This window comes from Labrus mixtus, chromosome 5 (assembly GCF_963584025.1).
Source record: "Labrus mixtus chromosome 5, fLabMix1.1, whole genome shotgun sequence".
Lineage (NCBI taxonomy): Eukaryota > Metazoa > Chordata > Actinopteri > Labriformes > Labridae > Labrus > Labrus mixtus.
The window spans coordinates 12,384,330-12,407,925 of NC_083616.1; the positions used below are offsets into that span (position 1 = coordinate 12,384,330).

A 23,596-nucleotide genomic window follows, 5' to 3' on the forward strand; every position below is an offset into this window, starting at 1 on the left:
TTATGATATTGCCCATTTTTTTGCTACCCACCTTTGGAACAAGCAGGCTCTTTTTTTTACACATATCACACAGCTACAGTGTGAATCTGGCTTGAAATGTCACCCTCTGCTGAATGTGACTGTTTCAAACAACATACAAATAGCAGAAAGATATTATGATTCAATTTCAATGTTAACAACTGTATTCAGTTTTAGAAACAATCAATATTGTGAGCTACATAAATTAAAATTTTTATGTTCTTTCTATTCTCTGGTCTTTGGTTTTGGTACTTGTGGTGGTGCAGCATTGATGACATGCTGAACTGACTTACTTCTGACTCTCGTGGGCTGAATGGATCAAAATACATGTCAAAATGATAAACATTAACTGCAAGAGTGCTCAGCCCTGTGGTGCAGAGATAACACAGCCAGTAGTGGGTATGATTTCATGGAATAGTTCCAGGTTGAGGATGTGCATGGAAGGCAACGTGTGATGTGATGTGCTCTGTGGGAATTTTAGTTCATGACTGCTAATGGGAAATGTAATGTATTTATTTTTTAAAGTCCTGTAGATGAATTATGGAAAATACAAAAAACAATTTGAAGTTTTTTTTATTTCTATTTCTGTCTGGTTAACTAATTAACTAATTAACCAGACTCAGTGCATATTTTCTAGCATTTCCCAAGGGTAGTGTTTGGCTGAAATGAAAGACATAAACTACAGTGTCTACCCAGAGGGAAAATCGTAGCACTCACACTCATGGTGTGATGACAAGTTTTCTGTTGCTGTTATTATTATTGTTCAAATCAGCCCAACGAATAAAAGTAAATCATGTCACATTAGTTGCTGATACATGGCCATGCCAGCTGAAACCTGAGTGTTCAGGCAAAAACAAGTCAAACTTAATTTAAGAAAGAGCTAAAATAAATGTAAACTTTGACTCTTTAACACATGTTAAAGGCTGTCATTTACGCGTGTTTAGATGTGTTTTTCCAAAGAAAGGTTGAAAAATATTGCAGCCACAGAATATACGATCTATTCTTATACCCTTGTATGAATCATGTAGTTATTTTCTATCGTCCCAAAATGGGTTCACTGGTGTTTATTTGTATGTATTTCCATAATGAGAAAATAAAATCGAATACATTTTGATATAAAAAAATACCAGTTAAATCTTAAAATGACTGTTCTTCATGAACTTCTGAACTTGAACAGTTAAGTGACAGAGTTGAGCTCATAGAACCTGATTTTATTTTCCCTTGAAATAATCTCTAGATCATTTATATCTGGAGAGGTAGCAAGGGGTTAAAAATGTCAGTGGGGTCATCATGTGGGCACCCTCTTTCCTTTTGTGTCTTGTTGTTTGACCCACAAGACTTTCAGAGGGCTCAAAGGCAACACTTTCAAGTGCACCCTCGGTTTTTACCCAGTCTGCTGTCTGATGGTCATTTTGCAGCCCAGTTGATTTAGTTTCTTTAGCCACAGGCAGTAGCTGCTTCACTAAACAGTTACTGACAGTGACTTGAGGGCTTGTCAGAGGGCCTGTCCCGGGACACCCATCTGTTGCAGTAGCCTTGTGGCTGCCTCTGCGTCTGACCTCCACTTGAAAGACCTGTGTTCTCCAGCCTTGGTATACTTCCTTTTATCCAATTTGTGAATGCTTCAGCCTTTTGGAGTTCAACGTTTTGAAACCCAAAAGACAGACTTCCATGTCACCATGAGGTTTACAATGTACAGCAGCTTCTGCAGCATAGATCACAAGACCAGGTTTGACCTGATATGGATTTTTATGATCTGATGATTGGTGAGTCTGTTGGATCTTCACCAAGCCACTCGCTTAGGTTCTTGGGAGTGTGAAGGACATATTAAGAAGTTATAATGTGTTATAATGACACTGAGAGCGCACTCACACTAGGCAATCCATACCGTGCCCAAGCACGTTTGACCCCCAAAGTCCAGTTCGTTTGACTATTGTGAGTTCTCCAATCGGTGCTGAAGCACGGTACACTTCCTCTGTCCTGGCACAGATGGAAGAGGTGTGCTTTGGCACGTTACAGTTGCTCATGCACAATCTCAAGCACGGGTACACAACGTGAACGTGAAGTATAATCAATCCCAGCCTCCATAATCAAAAAGATCTGAGTGTTATTGCTGTATCTGACTTAAATGACTCAAAGTAAGCAAAAGAGCTAATGAATTCATATTCTCTGTGTTGTTCTCCAATGTGAAGATGGGGACTCAAACTAAGCACACTTCATAATTATGTAAAGCCATACATGTGTTGTATTACAATGTTATATAGAGGTAACTATACTCAGTTAGTCCTGGAGCAGCTCCTGCACGGTATGGAACTGCTTTGCTTAATGTGAGTGCATCCTAAATTTCCTAAAGGTCCTGCTTATTTCCTGCAGGCTTCTTGGACAGTGCTCCAGATTTTACAACCTGACCTTGCGTTGCTGTCAATCTGCCTTTCATTGCTCTGCCTCCACCACCCCCACCTTTATTTACCTGGCAAATGTTACCTTACGTAGGTTGACCTGATTTGAGAACAAACTCACGTCTTCCATGCTGCCTCTTACCCACAATGTCTCCATGTCCAAGAGCAGATTCTGCTTGCTGTACGGATACAGATTGGGTCCATCTCCTCCCAACTACTAGTCTGGGTTCAGCTTCTCCTTTTGTAGTGTTTTGAGACTTGATCAGGGTTATTTCCATCCTCACCTGAGTGCATTAAGCTCTTTATAAAGGGTGAGTTCTAGAGTTGCTCTTTCCATACAAGCCAGCATTGCTGAGGCAACATGGGAGTCCAAGCCATTTCTTGATGTCAGAATGAAAGTACTCACAGTTCGCAGCTTTAAGACTTGATGAGGATTTCATAGGCCACATCAGGTGGGTAAGTCCTCACTACAGGCAGCCAACAGTTTCAACTTGCCAGGAACTAATGACTTGGCTATGCTACTGAAATCTTTGATGGTTTCTTGCCTCAGCTTCTCACTCTGGTCTGATTCTTTGAGGCATGCAGTGTACCACCGCTCCAAACTCTTCCCCCCGGACCCCCCTGTGTGTTCAACTGAAGTAGAACCTCTTATATCTGAGTTTCTTTTTGACGGATTTGCTTCTGGATTGTTTGGGATTTTAACTTCATTCCTGCCTATTTTACATAGGAGTTCAGTCTTTCAGCAGCTTTTGGTGCAAGCTATTGTTGAGATCAGGGTAGTCAGTTTGTCATGTCGAAAGTAGGTGCCCAAACTGCTGGTTCTCCTCCTACAACCAACAAGCAGCACAGATAATCAGTTCTATGGCCTCGATGAAGGCGAGAGATTGTCATTATTCCTAATCGCAGAGATCGCCATGAAGTAGTGTACTTTGGCATTTTGAGTATTGCAAATGTTGGAAGTAGTTTCTGAAAAGATTTGTCATAGTCTTTGGCACATGGTAGAAATCAATGGCTGTCCAGGAATAAGACATGCAGTGGGAATCTGATGTCATATCATGCTTGAGTGTTTTAAGAATCCCATAAATTCTGGTGCACGCTTTTTCCTGGGTTAATAGGACATCACGATTGTTCTGTTTCAGGTAAGTTGTCATCTTATGAACAATAATGTCATAGAAGATCTTCCCTTACATCCCCGTAACCCAAGACTACCATGTGTAAATGGATATTTTCTTCCTATTGACACTATTTGTTGTTCATTTTCTTTGGCTCACTCTGCCTTGGTTATACCTCAACTTGACTCAAAGGAAAATGTGTCACTAACAGCCAGGTTAAATCTGATTTACCTCATGATCTCACTTCAGAACAGAAAATTTAAAGTTCGAGTGACACTTTGCCCTTTTATGTCTCGTACCCCCTGACCTTTGCTTTTTTCTAGCATGTCAAGTCATGTCAAACCATGCAGCCTTCACACACAAACACAGATCTGATGTTTCCTGTTTTTTTTTTACGTTGTTGCTAGCTTGCTTTGTTTTAGTGTGTATGAGAATGTTTTAATAATTCATTTTAATTCATATTATTTTATTTTATTTTTGGGTAGGATTGTTCAGCGACAATGACCCACATTCAGCAGCACGCCTGCTCCAGTCTTGCTGATACTAATTTCACACACAAAAAGATCAACTCCCAGACACTTGTCCAACCTAAAAGTACACACACACACCACAAGCACACACACACACACACACACACACACACACACACACGCACACACACAAAGGATGAGTCATTGCTGGATCCATAATTAGGACATTTTAAGCATATTATGTGCGTCCCGCTTACACGCTTCTCTTTTCCTCCTAAATACCTTCTGCTCCTTGTTTCCTCCTCATTCCCCAGCCTGGATAAATATAGAAAGTTGTGTCTACAGACTCTCATTGTCCACCCATTTTTTTTCTTTTCTTCTGCCTCTGCTTTTTCACACCTTTTCCTTTGACAGATGAGGTGTGGGCACTGAGTTAAAACCGTGAGTTACAGAGACATGGGAGAGAGAGGAGAGAGTAGGGATTTGACAGTGAAGTTATCTGATGCTTTGGAATGTGTGAAATGTGGAACTGTGTAAGAAAGGGGGGGAGGGGTTGAAAGACACAGTACAGAGTGTGTAGGATGAAGAATGAAGGATTTATCTTCTCAATTCACATATCCACAGAAGAAAATATACTATTATCTTTATTTTAGTCATTGTTCATTTAAGTTCTATAGTTAAAGGTTTGTTTTGAATAAAAACAGGTACAATTCTTATTAAAAGCCCAGACTGTGTGGGTGTCTTCAAACACTTGTGCTATTTTGGCTCAGGTGTTAGTAGCAGTGAAAGTAGTCCAAAAGGGCTCAGTTGGGTGATGACTAATAAATCCGCTCTCTTCTCAGCCACTCACACCATTGCTCTGTAACAGCTGTGCCAATCACAGTGATGTGTGACAACAACGACTTAACAAATGAAAGGACGCTTCCTCAGGAAATTATACTTCTGTGCAGATAAACACACATTGAGGCGTCACATCCTTAATGTGAGTCAGCACTGCTACATTTTAAGAATGAAACATGTTCTGCTTTGGAAATCTGCTCAGAAAGTTGAAAAGGAGGTCATGACGCACTGGATTAATGGGGCTCAGTTATTCAATATCTCTCCCCCGGCTCCACCCTCTCCCCCCCAAAAAAATAGTTGAGTTAGGATATCATATTTATAACCGTCCTGTCTGGTGTGTGTAAAGGCGTGTGTGGTTATACTGTAGCAGCCAGGTGTCACTTGTTATCTAATCAGGGTAAACACCTTTGATGTCTGTGCTTAATTGCACCACACACTGGCACTTCACTTATCAATTCAAGCAGCTTTATCACCCTATCTGTCCTACTGCATGCATTCTGTTGGAGTGATTTAATCAGGAGGAGGTTTTTATACAGTATAAAACAGCGTTTAACAGGTGCTGTAAGAGTCATTTCACCTGTATTAATGATGTATTGAAAAACAGCATGTATCATCCAGAGCACAGATAAACTCCCTGAAGGTGAATGGGGACAGAGGGCCTTCAAGAGCCTGGCTGGTTGTAGCCATTGTAAATCATGAACTGCTAATAATGTTGAGTCCCTTTTAAGCTGTAGTTGATAAAATCACAAAAGCAGACATTGGCATTGGCAGAAACACATGTAGATGCATTTTCCACCTTAATTATTAACTGTCCTTTTTGCACTGCCTCACTTAAAGGAACCTCTCATAGTCTTGTTCTTCCTTCTGGATCAGCACAAGAACATAGAAAACTGTAAAGAAAAAAAATCAAAGTTTCTTGAGAAATGAAGAAATCTTGGACAGTGCTCTGAACAACAGTGGTGCCTACAGATAGTGTCTTGTAGCCTTCCCACATCCTCTTTGCTCCGTGTCTGATTGCGGGGCCGCCATTATTAATACGCTCATCATCCAGGCAAAGTAAGAAGGCGAGAATATACTGATTGAGGCGCAAAGTGAAGGGAAAAAACGATCTCAAATATAATAAAACGTGCAGTAAAAAGTAACTGAGAAGTGATCGGTCATACGTTGTCAAGAGATTGTTGTCATAGAGACAGGACAGACATGCAGCTCTTTTCGCTTCCGAGCGCACAGCCGGCGCTTTTCTGCCCAGAAACAACGCTAGGTGGACACGGGGCCTAAGTAGCTTCTTCACTTTAAACTGTAACAGATTAGCTCTCAAGCTACTGTATAAGCTTACATTTCATTCTCGAGTTAAATGTATTGTTTGAAAAATGCCATCTTATGCAAACACACCGCATGTGTGTAAACACTTGTTCTTAATTAGTTATGTAAAGAAATTTCAGACCCCAAAAACCTGCCTCTACAGATAAAATAATTCAAAAGAATCTAATCTATTTGACAATCAGAGGATGAAAAAAAAGTAGAACATTTCATGTTCAATAGGAGCAGCAAAGCGCTTAGAGGGCTTCACTTCATATTCAACCCTTTAGTGGCAGCACTGAACTGTGTGGGAGGTTTTTCTTGTCTGTCCAAATCAAAATTCAGGTCACATTGTGTCCATGACTTTAAAAAAATAAAACTTCAATACTTTTTTTTTAATACCGATCTCTGTAAACTTAAAGGAATGTTTCCTCAGCATCACACACTCACAGATCACTCGGGGATCATCTGCATCTCTTTGATCCAATTAAAATTAAAACTAACAAAAGTGTGAAACTTTTTGAACGTGTGACTCAGTTGAGCTCCTAAATTGGAAACAAAGGGTTATGCTTCTTCATCCATGTTTAATCCATGCAAGTGGAGTAGTTAAGGCTGTTGTTAATTAGATAACTGACTTGAAATGGAGGTCAAAGGCAACCCTTAAATTTGACCAATGTTTTGGAGTAGTCAGGCAGAAGAGAATTACATTTAATTTGTGGTTAGCTTAGGTGTGTGTGTGTGTGTCGGTTTTTGGGTGTGTGCGTGACAAAACTTTCTCCCACCAATTAGCCATTACAGCTGTCCTTTCCCCTCCCTTCTCTGCTCCTCACAGGGTTACAGTTGAACAATAATCTGCTTTAGACACTATCTCACTACCTCACTAGTGTTCAATATCAGTGCTTCATTCTTTCAGAAACACAAGCTCACACAAACACACACACACACACACACACACACACACACACACATGCATAAAGTCATGCAGGTCACAGAAGAATAAGATTCAAACACTATTAATTACTCTGCTTCTCTCATTCAGAGCTCTGTTGATGTATGTTCGTGTGATGTGTTGTGGCACTGTGACGTTTCACCTCTTTGAAGTAGGCAAAGCCCCAAAAATATTCTCCTTATGTAACTGTCCTTGTTGCAGGGGCGCACGAGGCTGTGGTAGGCAAAACGTAAGGGTGGCGAGTATACTTCCGAATGCGTGCGTGTGTGCTTGTGCTTGTGTTTGCGTGTGTGTGAATACAGTGTTTAAGCACTCATCTGTAGTTCCTTGCCGTCTGCGTGTTTGAGAGACAACTTAGGCGCTCTCCTCTGTGAATTATGCAGACCAGGATGAGGGTGCAGGGCGGGGAAGATCAGGCTGTTACACAGCTTTTGAATCGAAAGAGTCAAAAATACCCTGCTGAAAACACTTCCACATGACAGAACGGGAGGAAGAGGATGAGAATGGAGTGGCTATAGAGAGAAAGACCGGAGGAATGACGACAAGAAGTGAGACGTAGAGAAGAAGTGGAGGGTTTAAGAGGAGGGGGAGGGTTTAAGAATGGATTGGATTGAGACCACTACAAAGGAAAGACACACTGGGGAATAAGGGGAGTATTGAACTCTGGGGTTTGCAGGGTTTTCCTGTGTAGTGTTTTTAATGCAATGCTCAGTGGGTAAGACAGTATGCAAAAAGCAACCAAGAATTATGCAGAAAGAATCCCTTTCAAAGCTTGGCAATAACTTTTCTATCTACAATACTTACTCCTGTTCACACTCTTACCCCCTGCTAATTATAGATAATTACCCTGAATAGTTTATGATAAGCAGAAACGAGCCATTTTATTGGTGAAACTCAGTAGGGGGCTTAGTTTGCTGTCTCCCACACAGGCACATATAAAACACACACACACACACACACACACACACACACACACACACACACACACACACACACACACACACAAACGGACACTCACGACATTGTCAAAAAAACTGAGCACAAAGCACAAGGTGGGCTGGATTTTTTTGGCAGGGGCCTCTACTTATAATGAGAAAGCAATTAGTGTCCTGAAAATAGAATCATGAGGCGTCAGAGGTGTTGCGTTCTTTTCCCCTCAGTACATCAAGTATTTCTCACAGGATCTTTCCTATTTTGTTTTCCTTTTCTCTTTTCTACATCATTTACTTTCCTCTTCCTGCTTTACATTCTTGCCCTTTTTCTGTATCGTTTATGCCTGGTTTTCTTTCTCCATCCCTCTTTCTGCTGCTCCCACCTGTTTTCATCTGCAGGTATCGGACAGGGAGTGCCGGTGGTGGCTCTGATCGTTGAGGGAGGCCCTAATGTGATCTCCATAGTGCTGGAATACCTCAGGGACACGCCCCCGGTCCCTGTGGTGGTGTGTGACGGCAGCGGCAGGGCCTCAGACATCTTGGCCTTTGGACACAAATACTCTGAGGAGGGAGGGTATGTGCTTACAACATCATGTCACATAATGCTGTAGTAAGAAAACAAACACTCATGCAAACACTTTTAGCTACAGTACAGTTTGGAAATTACGTTGGACTGCAGACTTTTTTTCCTTAACATCACTGGTAATCCATATTTCCTATCATTAGTGTTTTTAATTATCAAAGTGCTTTAGATGTAACAAGCAAATGATTGTATGTTTACTGTATTTGGCAGAAAACATAAATGCAGCAGCTTTTGTTTTGTATTCAAATATATGGCATTGGGGTTTAAACTTAAAATGACTCAGAAATGTGCCTAAGCATTACTTTGGGTAAAACAAAATAATTTGCATAGCTTAAATAAACCCAGTAACAGTTGGAGGTACACTCACAGCATCACATTTTACCAAGTACTTAGCCATAGCAGCGCTTTGGGCCCCAGTCAACCTTGGTTTCACTAAGTGACAAACAAATCTAATTTACCATCTTCTTACCTCTATCTGACCCCTTCCCTGACACGCTCTCTTTTTTTCCCTACACCTCTCTGCCTCTGCAGCATTATTAATGAGTCTCTAAGAGACCAGTTGCTGGTGACCATACAGAAGACTTTCACCTACAGCCGCACACAGGCCCAACATCTGTTCATCATCCTTATGGAGTGCATGAAGAAGAAGGAGCTGGTGAGTCTCAGTTTCTCAAATGTACATAAACACACATGCACCTATTAACACATGAGCAAGTGTGTTTGCTGATGCATGGAGATCAAACATGATCCATGCATACACAAAACAGTGAAGCACCAAAAGACTCTGATAGACAGATGTGCATCATGCTCACATACTGTACACACAGATTATCATTGCTGTCTCTACTGTATATCATATCCTGGAGAGTAAAACAGTGTGAAGGATGAACAAAATGGATTGAAGCGATCATGAAACTGTCATTAAGGAAGCAATTATTAGCCCATCTTTTATGCATGACATGTAATGTTAAGTGGATGTAAATGTATTCAGATGATGTTTGAGACCAAAATGGCTTCCATCTCTGGGGTCCAAAGCCCTTTGGAAGTGCTCATGTCAAGGCTCACATCATGTCAAGTGCGGCTGTCTCACACATCCCACTCCCCCCCCGAGGTGGAGTCTCCGTCCCTTTGGAGCGCTGTCAGTCACGAAAGAGTCATGAAACCAACCTTCTATTAACGCTGTTAAAAGCCGTCTGTGTGGAGGGTATGTGTGTTGATGTGACTGTGTGTTTTTGTGGCTTTCCTGACTGCATTTGTCCGTAAGTTAAATATGTGTTTATGTGTCTGCGTGTGTGTGTGTGTGTGTGTGTGTGTGTGTGTGTGTGTGTGTGTGTGTGTGTGTGTGTGTGTGTGTGTGTGTGTGTGTGTAATAGTAAATTTGATCCTGGCAGGGGACGTGATTCCTTCGTGCCATAGTCATTGTAGTGTATAACAAGGAAGTACCAAAGCAGTGCATTCAGTGCTCTTTCAAACACCCACACACACAATACATGCACACACATTCACAATATGAATATATACCACATTCACTATGCTACAACAAACAGCTTGCAGCTTTAACTATGTAATAGTTCTGCAGCATTACAAACTTATTTACCACTTGGTTGCTCTCGTCTCAACTCACTTTTCGACAGAGTGTACAACGGCTTTTATTACATAGAGCCTTTATTTGCCAGATCAGTGACGGTCTGCACTGCAGGCTGTCAGTGCCATTCTGCTCATAAATGTGTGATATGTAGTATAGACGCACATCAACAACTTTTGAAGTAAAACTGATAAACAAGAATACAGTTTAGCCTGTTATAACGTATTTACTGGCAGGTAAAAAAAAAACCCCAAAAAAACAGGTATTCATTATGTGAACATCTTCTCTGTTTGTAAAACAAATGAAGTTAATAATTTTATTTTGTGTTTCATTTATTGATTGTAAGACACTGACTCAAACCTAAGATAAATCAAATAATAGCACACAAAAACATGCACATTTGCACACACGCATAACACACATAGTATTTTGCAGGCAGCCTTAGCATCAGTCATGGCTGTGCAGCGTGTAAGTGGATTGATTGCATCCTCAGTGGGGTTCCAGTGGCTGACTGATGCTCACACTGATGGATCTTCTGAGCACAATAAAGCACAGCAGAACAATGTGCTGTGAATCATTCAACAGGAGCAGCTGTGGAGGCCAGATAATCTGATGCTGCCTCTGTCTGAAATATGTTGCCTCTGATATATTGAAACTCAGAACCCAAAATATGTTTTTGCAGTGCTTTAAATATCCAACAATTCCTGGCTTCACCTGGAATTATTATATTTTGGCATTAAACAGACCATTTAGGTTTCATTCAATTTTCTGCCAAAGGATCAATCAATCAATCAATCTTTTTTTGTATAGTGCCAATTCATAACAAATGTTATCTCCAGACACAAGACTTGTTCAATTGATAAATATGTATGTAGAGTGCAGAGCTGTTAAATCTGTGGGATATGTTTTATATATCCAGGATGCTCTATTATATAAAGTACAAATGTACAATGCAATGTGTTTGTATCTGAAAGAAATAGTCATCTCCGTATTGTAACCCAAACCATATCTCCAAATGACATAAATGTATTCAGTGATGGCATTCTTCTAACTTCTAGTGTCCCATTAAAACTGTTGTCAGAGGACACATTGAGAGTCTCAAAATAAAGTTGATTACAGTTTTTGGGAAAAAGAAAGAGATATGAAGATGTCACTTGCCAACTGGCACCCCCTTTCTCTCTCACTTACGAGGGTAGTGTCACAAACCTCGTATTCATCAGGCTGATAGACATCAGAGGGGTTCCCTCCTGATCGCACCACAGGATCAGACATGGATTGAAGTGTGTGTGTGTGTGTGTGTGTGTGTGTGTGTGTGTGTGTTCGCGCATATGTCTGCGTGTGTGTGTGTGTGTGTGGGATTGCAGTAACTGCAGGAGAAGAAAAATGAGCAATACAGAGAACTGCCAATGTTCCATTTAAAGCCTGAAACATTCTGTCATGGCTCAACTTAAAACCCTCAAAAACTCAACGGACCAAACACATTTCTCTGATGTGCTAAACCAATTAGATCGGAGAAAACAGCCCATGTACAGTATGGTCTATCAGCTAGCTTAATAGAAGAACAGAGGGTCGTTCAAATACCCTGATTTGGATCTACAGTGACATGTTTATAAATGTGTAGTCTTGAAGGCTTTATTTTTGTCCCTTCAACATCCTAACTGACTAGACGTAAGCGCTTTTAAAACCCAAAATATTCAAATGCTTCAAGACAACTTGATAAATGCAGCACACCCCCTTCGTACAGTAACATCATGGTTACAGGAGCATAGCATGTTTGGGCTGAGACCAGATTTCCAAACGTGTTTGTGATCCCATCATGATGCCTACCTTTGAGCTCATTTCTACAAGCATGCTGTCTGTTGTTGTGTGCTGTGTTTTTGATACATATTGTACTGGAACTGCTCTGGAGGTATTCCTGAGATGACTGCCAAAAAACATAAACAGTGCATGTACAAACAAACTAAAAAAAACAAAGCAACAAGTCCCAGATCTGTAGAATATCACAAACAGGTCACGGGTAGAAAATTGGATCATTTTGCAAGATGCTTTTGTTTTATTTCTGCCAAATGTCTGGTGGGTATTGTATGAGTGTAGCTCCAAACACATCCATGTTGACCCAGAGAATTATACAGCTGTAGTTTAACAATGTGAGTTGTATGAGTTTGTGTTTGATAAAACCGGTGGCTGCAATACTTACACTGGAAATCAGAGATAACCCACATTGAAGGAGATGAGAAGTTCTTTTTTTATTTTGTCAACCTAAACGCACACTTACTCCATAACTATGTTCAGATATCTCTACTGATAACAAATGGGGTTAAATTTAGATTTAAAATATTTATTTCCTGCTTTGAGGATGCTGGGAATGGTAGTTCCAAAGTTCCTGTGCCACATGCCCTCGCAATTTATGCAAACCAGTGTTTAGCTTTGTAGAACAGAGCCAAGGAGTATCAAACGCATGTTAACAACAAGGTCAGGAGCCGTGTCAAAGAACACTTTTGTTGGCTCACACACACCAGTTTAAAAAAAGCAGGTTTATCCTGAAGCAGTATACAAGGGGTGAGAAGAGAGAGGCAGTTAGACTGTGTATTTGTTTGTTGGCCAGTGCACCGGTGCGTTCATTTTTGTGACTCATCTGCAGCAGGAAAGCCAAAGAATATGAGGAAAGGAAAAATTAAAAAAAAAGACTGGCTATGATTATTTATTGAGAGGTTTCTGTGTGTCTGCTTTAGAGGAAAGCTTGGTTTTCTTTTCAGTTTTCTTTTTTGAAAGGAGGTGTCTCCTTTTCCATGTTGCTTTATTCATGCTGACATATCCTGCTTTACTTTATTCCCTGTTTCCTCTGATCTTCACACACTCAGGACTGCTTGTTTTACAATGACAGTCAACAATTTTGCAGTCTTATCTTTGTCTTTTGTGTGCGCTTTATATTTAATATGATTTTAACTTTGTTTCCTTGTGAAAAAAAAAACAAAAAAAAAAAAAAACTTTCTACTCTAATATCGTCATTCAAAGTGCCAGATGAAAAACATTCTTTCAAGCTAGAAAGACATTGAATTATAAGAAAGAGACTCACTCTTTGCAGCTACCAACAATTACAGCATATACTCCTTTAGACTCATTTATGATTGAGCTAGTTCATTTCTCAGTGAATAAAATCTGTTCTGGTAGATGATTGTTAGGAATAGAGAGAAGGGAAGGGGAATGACTAAAAAGATGATCATTGGACAATGTGCGAGCTCTTGAGTTTTACAAATTGGTAATGTATGTACAATGAAGAGAGTTTTTTTTTCAAAGAAGTTGAATGAAAGGGAATACTTAAAGAAAGAAGAGGCCACACAGTTGTACAGATTTTTGCTGATGATGAGGCTCATTATTCTTCTAATATGCACATTTTTTGCATCTTTTTTCTTTTATCTCTTTTAAAAGCTTGAATAATTCCATGTGAATGTCAAACAAGCGCACTTAACAGACTAAAGGCTGCATGAGAAAACAGTGACATACTCTTTTTTTCTTTTGCTTTTTTTTTTCCGTGGCTAAAACTGTAGGAATCCAGTCGTGGGTCTAATTAATAGAGAAGTGTCTGTTTTTTCTCTTTTGGGGTTTGCAATATGACAGTGCTGGTATCTCCCAGCTTTGTATGAATAATTGAGTATAGAATAGTCCTTATACGTTTAATTCGGATTAAATATTGAAGAGGATCCACCAAGCTGCAATTTCCCTCCGCCTCCCTGACAAGAGAGACTTAGCACGAGTTGGAAGAAGATGAGGAGAGCAAAAGAGGGACTTAAATGGACCATGAGAGAGAGGGAGGGGGAGGATGTGAGGGACAGATGGAGGGAGAGAGAGAGAGAGAGAGGAAGAAGAAGTAAGAGAAGGGAAACAAATGTTGTTTGGGTGCAGAGCAAATGTGAGTGTGAGATACAGTACAAAGTTTGTGCCACAAGCAGAGGAAATATGTCTTGCAAGAGACCATTGCTTAGTCCATTACCAGCTGGGAAATGAATCAATTTAAAATTTCACAAACACAGAAACCTGCTTCACTCTTATACCCAATTTTCTTGCCAAGCTGAAGAATGATGCTTAAAACTACAAAGTCGCAAATACACACCTAAATATTTAATGTTCAAAGCCACAGATGAAACCAGAGCCGTGTCAGATCAGAACTTCAACACTTCAGGATTTATTGACTCAGTAAATCCTTTTTGAAGCCTCTATTGGCTCTTAGATTGTCTGTTCAGTCTGCTTGTGTGTGGCTGCCATGTACCTTGTATGTACAGTACATGTAGCAGCATCAGTGCCCGTTAAATGAAGATGAATGTTTTCCAATCATCTTGGATCACTGCAGCGTGAAGAGCATTTTTTCTGATCCTCTAAGCATGTCGCTTAGCGTCTTTGAAGATGCAGGAATCCTTCGTCAGATCCCAGAATCACTGAGGAAGATCCCACTGCTCTTCCTCTTTCATATAGTATAAGTGTCTTCTCTGGATTTTTCCAGCACCAAATCTCCCATCCTCTGTCTTTCTTTGCTCTGCACATGCTATCCTCTCTCCTGCAATCCCAGTCAACCCTTCCAGCCCCTGCCTCCACTTCTTCTCTATCATTTCCGCTCGTTTCCTCTCTCCTGTACTCTTGTCAACACAGAGATGGCGTGTGAGAGACACGAGTCAGTGCCCTGTCTCTCTGCACGTTGACCCCTGAGGTAATAACTGTCAGTTCTGCAGCAGGGGAAATGTCAAAAGTCTTTACAGCATTTCAAAAATATTTCAAGCTACAACACAAGCAGACCTACCATTAACACACTGAATATTTGTCCTGCATGTGATGGGAACATTTCTGACATGACTTAAAACAAGAAAAACAATAACTGAACTTGTTTGCTCACAGTGAGACTTGAGAGTACCTTTGCTTGTACAACTTGATAAAATAGATGGAGAAGAAGCCATCTGTTCACTCTTATACCACACCTATCCATAACTCTCTGTGGGACTGTTGTAAATGAATTAGCAGCCTTGCTTTCTCGTATCGCTTGTGTTGTTAGGTTTTGTAGAGCCTCTGTGATAACAGGTGGTGCATATCCATAGGGTCACCTTGGGCTGTGATTGGAGAAAAAGGGAAGAGGGAGGTAGAAGTAAGAAAGGAAGCGGAAAAGATGAGGGGGGGGGGGGGGGGGGGGGAGGAGGAGCAAGGTTGGGAGGTTGTTGCAAGCTAAGTAGTTTGGAGGGGGTGGAAAGGTGATTGGTGGAAAAAAAGGGAGTGGAGAGGATGAGGCGGTGAGGCCTGGAGGAAGAGGTGAGAATAGAAACTGGGAGAACATCTTCTGTAATCAACATCTTTTCTTTATCACAAAGTCATCCATCTTTGCTCCTTACGGCAGCCAAGAGCCAAACGTGTGTGCATGTGTGTAAGGGATCCTTCCATTCTACTCTAATGATAGAGGGTATACTGAACAAATAACACAAATTGTAATCTGTACTGATTGAATGAAATAAGGTGTTGCACATAAGCACAGAATTAAATATTATAGTCTCTCTCTCTCTCTCTCTCTCTCTCTCTCTCTCTCTCTCTCTCTCTATGTCCATCTGATTGGTTATTCCCTAGCCTGATCTTGTTAGAAAGCTTTGCATGCATACAGTTTGACCTTTTACTGCCGCTACATAAGGACACACAAGACTAGTCATCCTTTTAAACACACACACTTGATTAGATCATAGATCTGCATGCGTGTTTAGCAGATGGCTCCCTAAACGTGACGTTAACATCTATTAGTCTAAAGGCAAAGATGCATTCTAGCAAATAATAATCCAGCCACTGGCTGTACCATTCTAACACACAAACAGTCCCACACAAGCAGCAGAACACTATAACTTAACTCAGAGCACATGCAATTACACACTGCACCAGTGAATCATTGGTTTCCTCGCTTATGAGGAACTCAATCGATACTTTCACATCCCGTTGCACTTCCATTTCACCTGGAGATAGATCTTTTGATTACACAGGCTGATAGTGACCACTAGACACACACATGCACACACAATGTGGGCAAACACTCAGTCGCTTCACTTGTCAGGGGTTGTATTTGTAATGCATGGCACAGGTCTTAGGCGTTACATCATGTTCCACTCCTCTTTCCTCTCTCAGGCAGGAGGCAACATATCATCAGCATGTGGTATACAGATGATGAATGAACCAACATTATAGCTGCTGTAAATCATCAATGTGAATTGGATTACTTTTTTCATTGGGCTTGAGTGAAAAGAGAAAAAGATGGAGTGAGAGAGAGAGAGAGAGAGAGAGAGAGGAGCCTGAAACATTGCAGCATTGCCAAAGGGAAGGAAGCCACAGCAGAAGGAACAGCAACAGCAGATTCCTGAAGCTCCTCAGAATGAAGCCATTTAGAGAGGGGGGAGATGGGAAGGGTAGATGGGCTGCAGGGAGGAGAGGGAGGTGGGAGGAGGAGATGGGTGGGTGGATGTAAGGATTAGAGGAATAGCTCGTAAGGCATTCAGAACACGCATTCACCCGTACACAGCTCCCACAAGGTGCCCTTCACATGTGCACACATTTGCGCATGTAAGCCCACACACATGTTAACACATATAACAGAAAAAAAAGAAAAAATGCCCCATTTTCCTAATTTCCCTCTCAGTATTTTCTTCCAACGTATCATTCGTTCACCACATGCCACTTATGCAAAATGCAGATTAAACACATGTTAAGTTACATAGTTGATGACCTTAAATTGGCTGAGAGTGAAATGTTTTTTAAAATGCCACTTCAAGTATGTTTGACGCAACAAAAAAAGGAAAAACATGTTCCAACTCCATTAGTTGCTATTAATTTGAATTCTCTTTCATGTCCTGTTTTTAACTCTCGTTCTGCTCAACTGCCTTCTCAGCTGATTTCTTCATTCAGTCTCTGCAGTGATCATTCCCGATGTGAGAGTTTGTGGTTTCCTCTGAACAAGAGACAAGAAAAAAAAACAGAGACAGTTTTTAAGAGGAGATACAGTACATCACAGCAGAGCAATGACACTCTTTCCTTCTACTCTTCTCTGCCTCCCCCTCTGAGCATCACAGAGACAGTTTTTAGTGAAGCAGTTTTATCAAGCAATTAATAAAAGCTCTCACTCGGGATATGACTGAATTACGATAAAAAATGAACCCATCTGTAAAACAGTTTGACTTGTTAATAATAAATGCAGCTATTCTGTCTCTCTCTCTATCTGTCTCTCTCTATCTGTCTGTCTGTCTGTCTGTCTTGCCCTCTGTCTCTCCTATCTGTCTGACTGTCGCTCTCTGTTATTGTCTCACAGATAACTGTTTTCCGGATGGGGTCGGAGGGTCATCAGGACATTGACCTTGCCATCCTCACTGCTTTACTTAAAGGTGGGTGTTTTTTGTTGTTCTGTGTGTTAGTGTACAAAAAGTGAATTCCATTTCACTCTGGTCCTCCTTGGATGTTATTTGGAGGTTTCTATACGTTGAATGAGGTTTATGTTTATGTTCAGCGTATAGGATTATGTTTTTTACTCACACTGGTTAGGTTTCAAGATCACTAAAGAGGGAGAAGGCTCCAAAGCAAACTTTCTTCATTAAGTCTTGATAATAAATTGGATTATAAATCAATCACTTTCTTACATTTTAAGCACAAACAGAGTGCCATGGGCCTCACAGGGGAGTTCAATTAAAGATAGACACAGTAGCTTTTTCCGAAATAATTAAATATAGACTTGTACAAAAGTAATGCCGCTCAATCATCACTTAGGGGCTTCCAAATATGTTTGGTGTCCTCAGCCAGTATTTTGATGTTTTGTTTTGGTTGACAATTCAGTGATTCGATGCAAATGGAGCGAGGGGATATAGACGAGGACGGAGCGGATAAGAAGAGAAAATATAATCACAGATAAAGCTCGTTCTAAACGAGACTCAGCCTTTCACTAGGGTTAGACAATCTGTTGGACAGGCAGGTGCCAAACAGCTGTGGTTAGCTTGTGCTAGCGTACGGTAGCTTGCAGTGTGTGTCGGTACAAGCAGTTAACGTACACACTACATCCTGCAGTGAGTGTCCACTTCTTGATGCGATGAGTCCAGGAGGGGGAGCCAGTTTGAATGTTTTGTTTACAAGCTGCAACTAAAAATGCTACTGCTATCCAATGTAATCCAGTATTCATTAGCTAGGCCAACAAGCAAGAGAATAACTGTCTAACAAGTCTGGTACACAACCACCTGTTTTTCGCTTTTTCTCGCTATTTACGGTTTTTTGTGCTAAGCTGACCTATTCTGTTGCTTGTTCTCACAGCACATTTATTTTTATGTAAACTCATGGCAAGCCAGCGTGTAAGTGTGTATGCAGGTTCCAGTCGAGCTTCCAGTGATTTCTAGGTTTCCTACTTATGCTAATAGAAACACAGCAACACCTGCAGAATAATTGATTAGCATGAACGCTGCTGCTCATTAACTGTGGCCAGGGACAGATAATTACAGATCCAATGAATTATGAACTGTATTGTGTCTTTATGTACATGTCTTTTGTAGTGCATGTTTTATTTTAATTGGCATTTGTCAAATTAATTGCCCTTGTGGCCAATAATCACTTTTAACACATAGGGAGGAACACTCTGTTTTTTGCATACCTCTCATCCTCACAAGATCCAACAGTGTGGCTACCACTGAATTCTGATTCTTATCTTTACACTCAGCTTACCGGGTATGTTACACAACCATTGTAGTAGTTGCACACAAGTGAACTAATGATCCACAGTTATCCCAGTTTCCGCCCCTATGGTTACAATGCAACACAATCAGTCAGCATGGTGGAGCAGGGCAGACCTAAGGATTGACAAAGTAAGAGAATATAGAGTAAAAATGTTCAGTAAGCATAAGCTGCAGTTTCTAATTCTGTAACATATTGTTATGCAATAACCAATAAAGGCAATGAATGGGACTAAATAAATTTATGAAATCAAGAAAATGTCTAGTGCCACCCTCATGATTTAACTGAAGTACCATGGTTCCTCTTCCTTTATCTTATTTCCCACTTCATTTTTTTCCACTCTTCCGTACACACACATACACTCTCTCACACACTCACATGATTTATCGATCCACACCTTTGATAGGTTGTTCAGTTGCTTCTGTTGATCGTGTCTGCTCTTGCCTCTTTAAGGAATATGACGTTAGCAAGGCCCACTCAACTCTGCACTCACGCTCTCACTCCAACACACACACTGGCACATGTGAACACACACGTGTGTGCAAAAAGACAGCGAGTCCTGTGGGACTGCTCAGCTATTCAATGCACATGATTGACTCTCTCAAGGATCGCTCCTCAGAGAAGCATTTCATTCCACAGAGGGTGAGAAAGAGACTGAATAAGTGAGTTTGGAGAGGGAGAGTGTTTTACATAATTGATGTGTAGCAGTCAAGATACATGATTTCTTTGGCCCATGCATCACTCCAGACACTCCCTCTACTGCCCTGTAACTCTCACTAAGTAAACAAGTCTCCATCATGTACTCTGTCAACTCCATCAGTCAAACCGTAGTTTTTCTGCTCACTTTTTCATCCATTTTTATTCAACTCCTTTCACGTTGTTATAGGAATGGCATGTAGAGGATTGACAAATGAAGAAAGAGTAGAGTAGAGAAAACGAGAACAAGGAAACAAAAGCAAAGAGGGCACAGAAGAGAAAGAATATGCGGGAATGATGAGAAAAGGGGTGGAAAATGCTTTGTGGTAAGCAGCACGAGGGTCATTTCACATGCAGGTCTCATTCTGCTGCTGCGTCAATGAGACCCGTTAAGGCTTTTAGTGTAAAATGAAATCAGTCACATCCTGCCTGAGAGCTGCTTTTTTTAAACGCTGGATTAGACTCCTTCGTAGGAGAACTAAGCTACAGCCTGAAGCTCAACAAGGCACGGCACAGTCAGGAATACGTGGTGAGGGGAGAACAGAGGAAGAGCTGGAAGGAGAAAAAAGAGAATAAAAAAAGGATGGAGTGTGTGATTCGGAGTTAGAGACTGAGGGAGAGATTTAGAGATGTGGGTAAAGACAGGGCAGTAAGGAAAGTGCAGCTGAAGAAGCATGGTGTAACAGAGGGGGGAGTTTGATGATGTGCTGTCTGTGGAAGTCAATGTCCTGAAGATTAGGTCTATAAAGTCAGTTGGCAGGAGTTCAACCTCCCTGCAGGCAGTCATAGTGAAGCCACAGGCCTTTGATAAAGCAAGACCACACTGCCTTTTAATGTACACACACCTCCTCTAAAGCCCTTATTAGTCGGCTCTGCATCTCATTAACAGGCCTTTCTGTGTCTGAACATTAAGCTGCACTAATGCTGCACAGGCCTTTAAGATAGAGAGCACTGTGTAGCGTGATGATACCGGTGTGCATATTAAAAAAAAAATCCCAGTCTTGTAAACACACGGGGGATTATTATTATACTATAATTATAGTGTGTTTCTCTAAAGGCTCTGAAGGGCAATTGTTGCTTTATCGTTTTCATTTTGTCTAACTCCTCCCAGTGTGCAGATATATTATCAATTGGAAGTGCAGTCTGTGTTTTTGTGCTTGATCTCACTGGTCAACTGTATTTCATGTTGCATATATATCATCATGTTTACAGTCGTTACATGGGATTATATATCACTAACAAGGTCAGAAAAGAGAGCTTTAATTAAAATGTACAGTTTTTTTCTGTCCACATTTCAGCTGTTCTGCTTCTGAGTTTTAAACCAACAAACATTGTTACACTGTTGTCTAGGATTCTTGAAGAACACCAGCTGTATGACCTATTTCTGTGCATACCAGGGCCCCATTTCACAAATGTCTTTAGGCTAAGAGGATCATAAAACTCATAACAATATTCCCTTTTTGACTCCAGGTTGTTTTCTTCAATTAAACATGAATAACGATATGTGCTAAAATGACTCAAGGTCAGAAAGAACATTTTAAAGAAACTCACTGGACAGATAAATTAGCGCAGCCTGCTTGAGCATCTCGCCAGATTTACGTCTTCCAATGTGTCAATTTATTGTCAGTAATGACATGCAGCAAAGCTTTCACAGTCATGACAGAGGTGTCCTGTTTTTATCCAGAAATACCATCCAACACTTTATTTATCAGTGTGCCCTTCAGTCCTGTAAACAACTTGTGTTTTTCTTCATCTAATTATAAAAAGCAATCAGATCTGTCCAGAATTTTTGTTTTGTTTTCAGTGTTCAGTTTTTTTCCTCTTACACTGATAATGTTGCAGTCATGTTTATCTTCCAGGAAGAGATCTATAAGTGATGTTCACTGACACAGCAAATCAAAGAAACGGTTGTATTTTATGCAGGGATGAGACGGAGCGTTAAATAAAGTGATACATGAAAAACCAAGCTGTCGTTCTTCAGTTTGAAGACATCAGCTTACAGAAACACAGAAAAGCAGGCAAGACACATTGTCAAGTAAAAAGTAAAGATCTACCAAGCCTGAAGTTACATTAAGCCCCTGCAGTCCCAATAAATAAAGCTTACCATAATTAATCTTCTCTCAGCTCTATAGGGGTCATCTTAACAGACAACACAACAACAGTGCTAAAGAAAAAAACTAAGCAAGGATTTCCTTTTCTGATTTTTTTCATTGGTGGTTGTGCACCTTTGCTTACTGTTTTTTAAGTCTGTTTTTTGATCAATCAAAATTCCTATCACGTATGTTGAAATGGCCACAAAGTACTAAATCTCTTCTCTGTATTGAGCCTGTTAACCATAAAAATGGAGACGACATCAGGGATGAACAGTGTGACACACTGTACATACTGAACATAACAGATAAGATGAAACTTCATGCCTATATACTTTCAAGTACTAAAGGATTTGCATTCACAGTAGCTCCAGAGGAGGAGCCTAAGAATACTTGAAGAGAATAATAAGCAGTAAAGCCAGGTTATACTCAACATTAAAACAATACTCCATTTTTTAAAGTATACACTACAGTTTTCAGGAAGCCTTGTTTTTCCAGAAAAATGACATTGTCTTTACTCTTGCTGGGATCCTCTTGCAGGTGCCAATGCTTCTGCTCCTGACCAGCTGAGTTTGGCTCTGGCTTGGAACAGAGTGGACATCGCCCGAAGTCAGATCTTCATATACGGACAGCAGTGGCCTGTAAGAACTTTAACCTACATACTGCAGCAGAAATATTGATCTAAAATACATGGGGCAAGTTTTGCCTTTGTGCATTCTCACTGGCAGTAAACGGTATGGTATACTGCAATGCCTACCTCAGTTTTGGCTTGTGCAAAAAACATGATTTATGGTCATCAACAGCGAATATTATAAACAACAACTAATATGCAGCTCAGAATAATCTACAAAGACTAATGATAAAATGGGATGATGAAATGTGTGTCAGATGAAAAGGTAGATAGAAGTGCTGCCAATATTTGAGTATCAAGATTGAAATTACCATATCAAGTTTGGCTCCACTAACATGTTTTTCTTTTGGTGATATCCTTACGCAAAAACCCAGCTTATGTTTATTCATTTCCTTGCAGTGCTACTGTACAGTTAGTGTTATGTAGTGTGGGTTGTATATGGTGCCACCATTTCATGTATCCTCCTCCCACGCATACCATAGGTCGGTTCCCTGGAGCAGGCGATGCTGGATGCCTTAGTTCTGGACAGAGTCGACTTTGTTAAGCTGCTGATTGAAAATGGAGTCAGTATGCACCGTTTTCTCACACTTTCCAGACTGGAGGAGCTCTACAACACGGTACAAATAAATGCACATGAATTGGTTGTAAATACAAGTGGTATTACATTTTTGCACAACACTTGGGACCGTCCTCCTTCTGCAAATACTTCATTATTCATTAATTCATCATTCATTAACACAATTACACAAATAGCATGCTGCTTGTTATGCACATCATAGCAGGCTAGGTCAAGTCTTTGCCCTAGGTGAATTCATTTGTTGTCAGTGACTATTTACAATATCCTGACACTTTATCTTTGATATCCCCCCTCCTTCAGAGACATGGACCATCCAACACGTTGTACCACCTCGTCAGAGATGTCAAAAAGGTATGACCATCGCTGCCGTCCATTTAGCTCCATGGCTGTTCAGGCACTCTGTATGGGAATGTTGGCTTGAATGTGTGTATTAAAGGAGAAATGTTTAAGTAGTTCCAGTTGCTTTTTTTGAAGTGTGCGTTGTCTCTTTGTTTGTGTACATTTTGTGGGTTTACATTTGGGTTGCCCTAGTTGCCATTAACTGCTGATAGAGGCCGGCTCTTCTCTTTCCAGCTGGAGTTGCAGGCTGCACTGGCTGTGTAGAGCTATGCACGACTTCCATCCCTCTCATGAATCTCCTGCAATTTACTCTGTTCTTTCTCTAAGGCATGCACTGCCGTTGTAAACAAACACTACA

General features: G+C 40.7%; 1 protein-coding gene across 1 annotated transcript in view; it reads left to right on the forward strand.

Moving 5' to 3' along the window:
• The window catches only part of trpm3 (transient receptor potential cation channel, subfamily M, member 3), a 113,363-nt gene that overhangs the window by 60,593 nt on the left and 29,174 nt on the right, over positions 1 to 23,596 (forward strand). The window contains exons 7-12 of the mRNA XM_061037893.1: positions 8,419 to 8,593; positions 9,134 to 9,257; positions 17,506 to 17,578; positions 22,232 to 22,332; positions 22,805 to 22,939; positions 23,200 to 23,250. Of these exons, the coding sequence (XP_060893876.1) occupies positions 8,419 to 8,593; positions 9,134 to 9,257; positions 17,506 to 17,578; positions 22,232 to 22,332; positions 22,805 to 22,939; positions 23,200 to 23,250 (659 nt within the window). The remainder of the gene's footprint in view (positions 1 to 8,418; positions 8,594 to 9,133; positions 9,258 to 17,505; positions 17,579 to 22,231; positions 22,333 to 22,804; positions 22,940 to 23,199; positions 23,251 to 23,596) is intronic.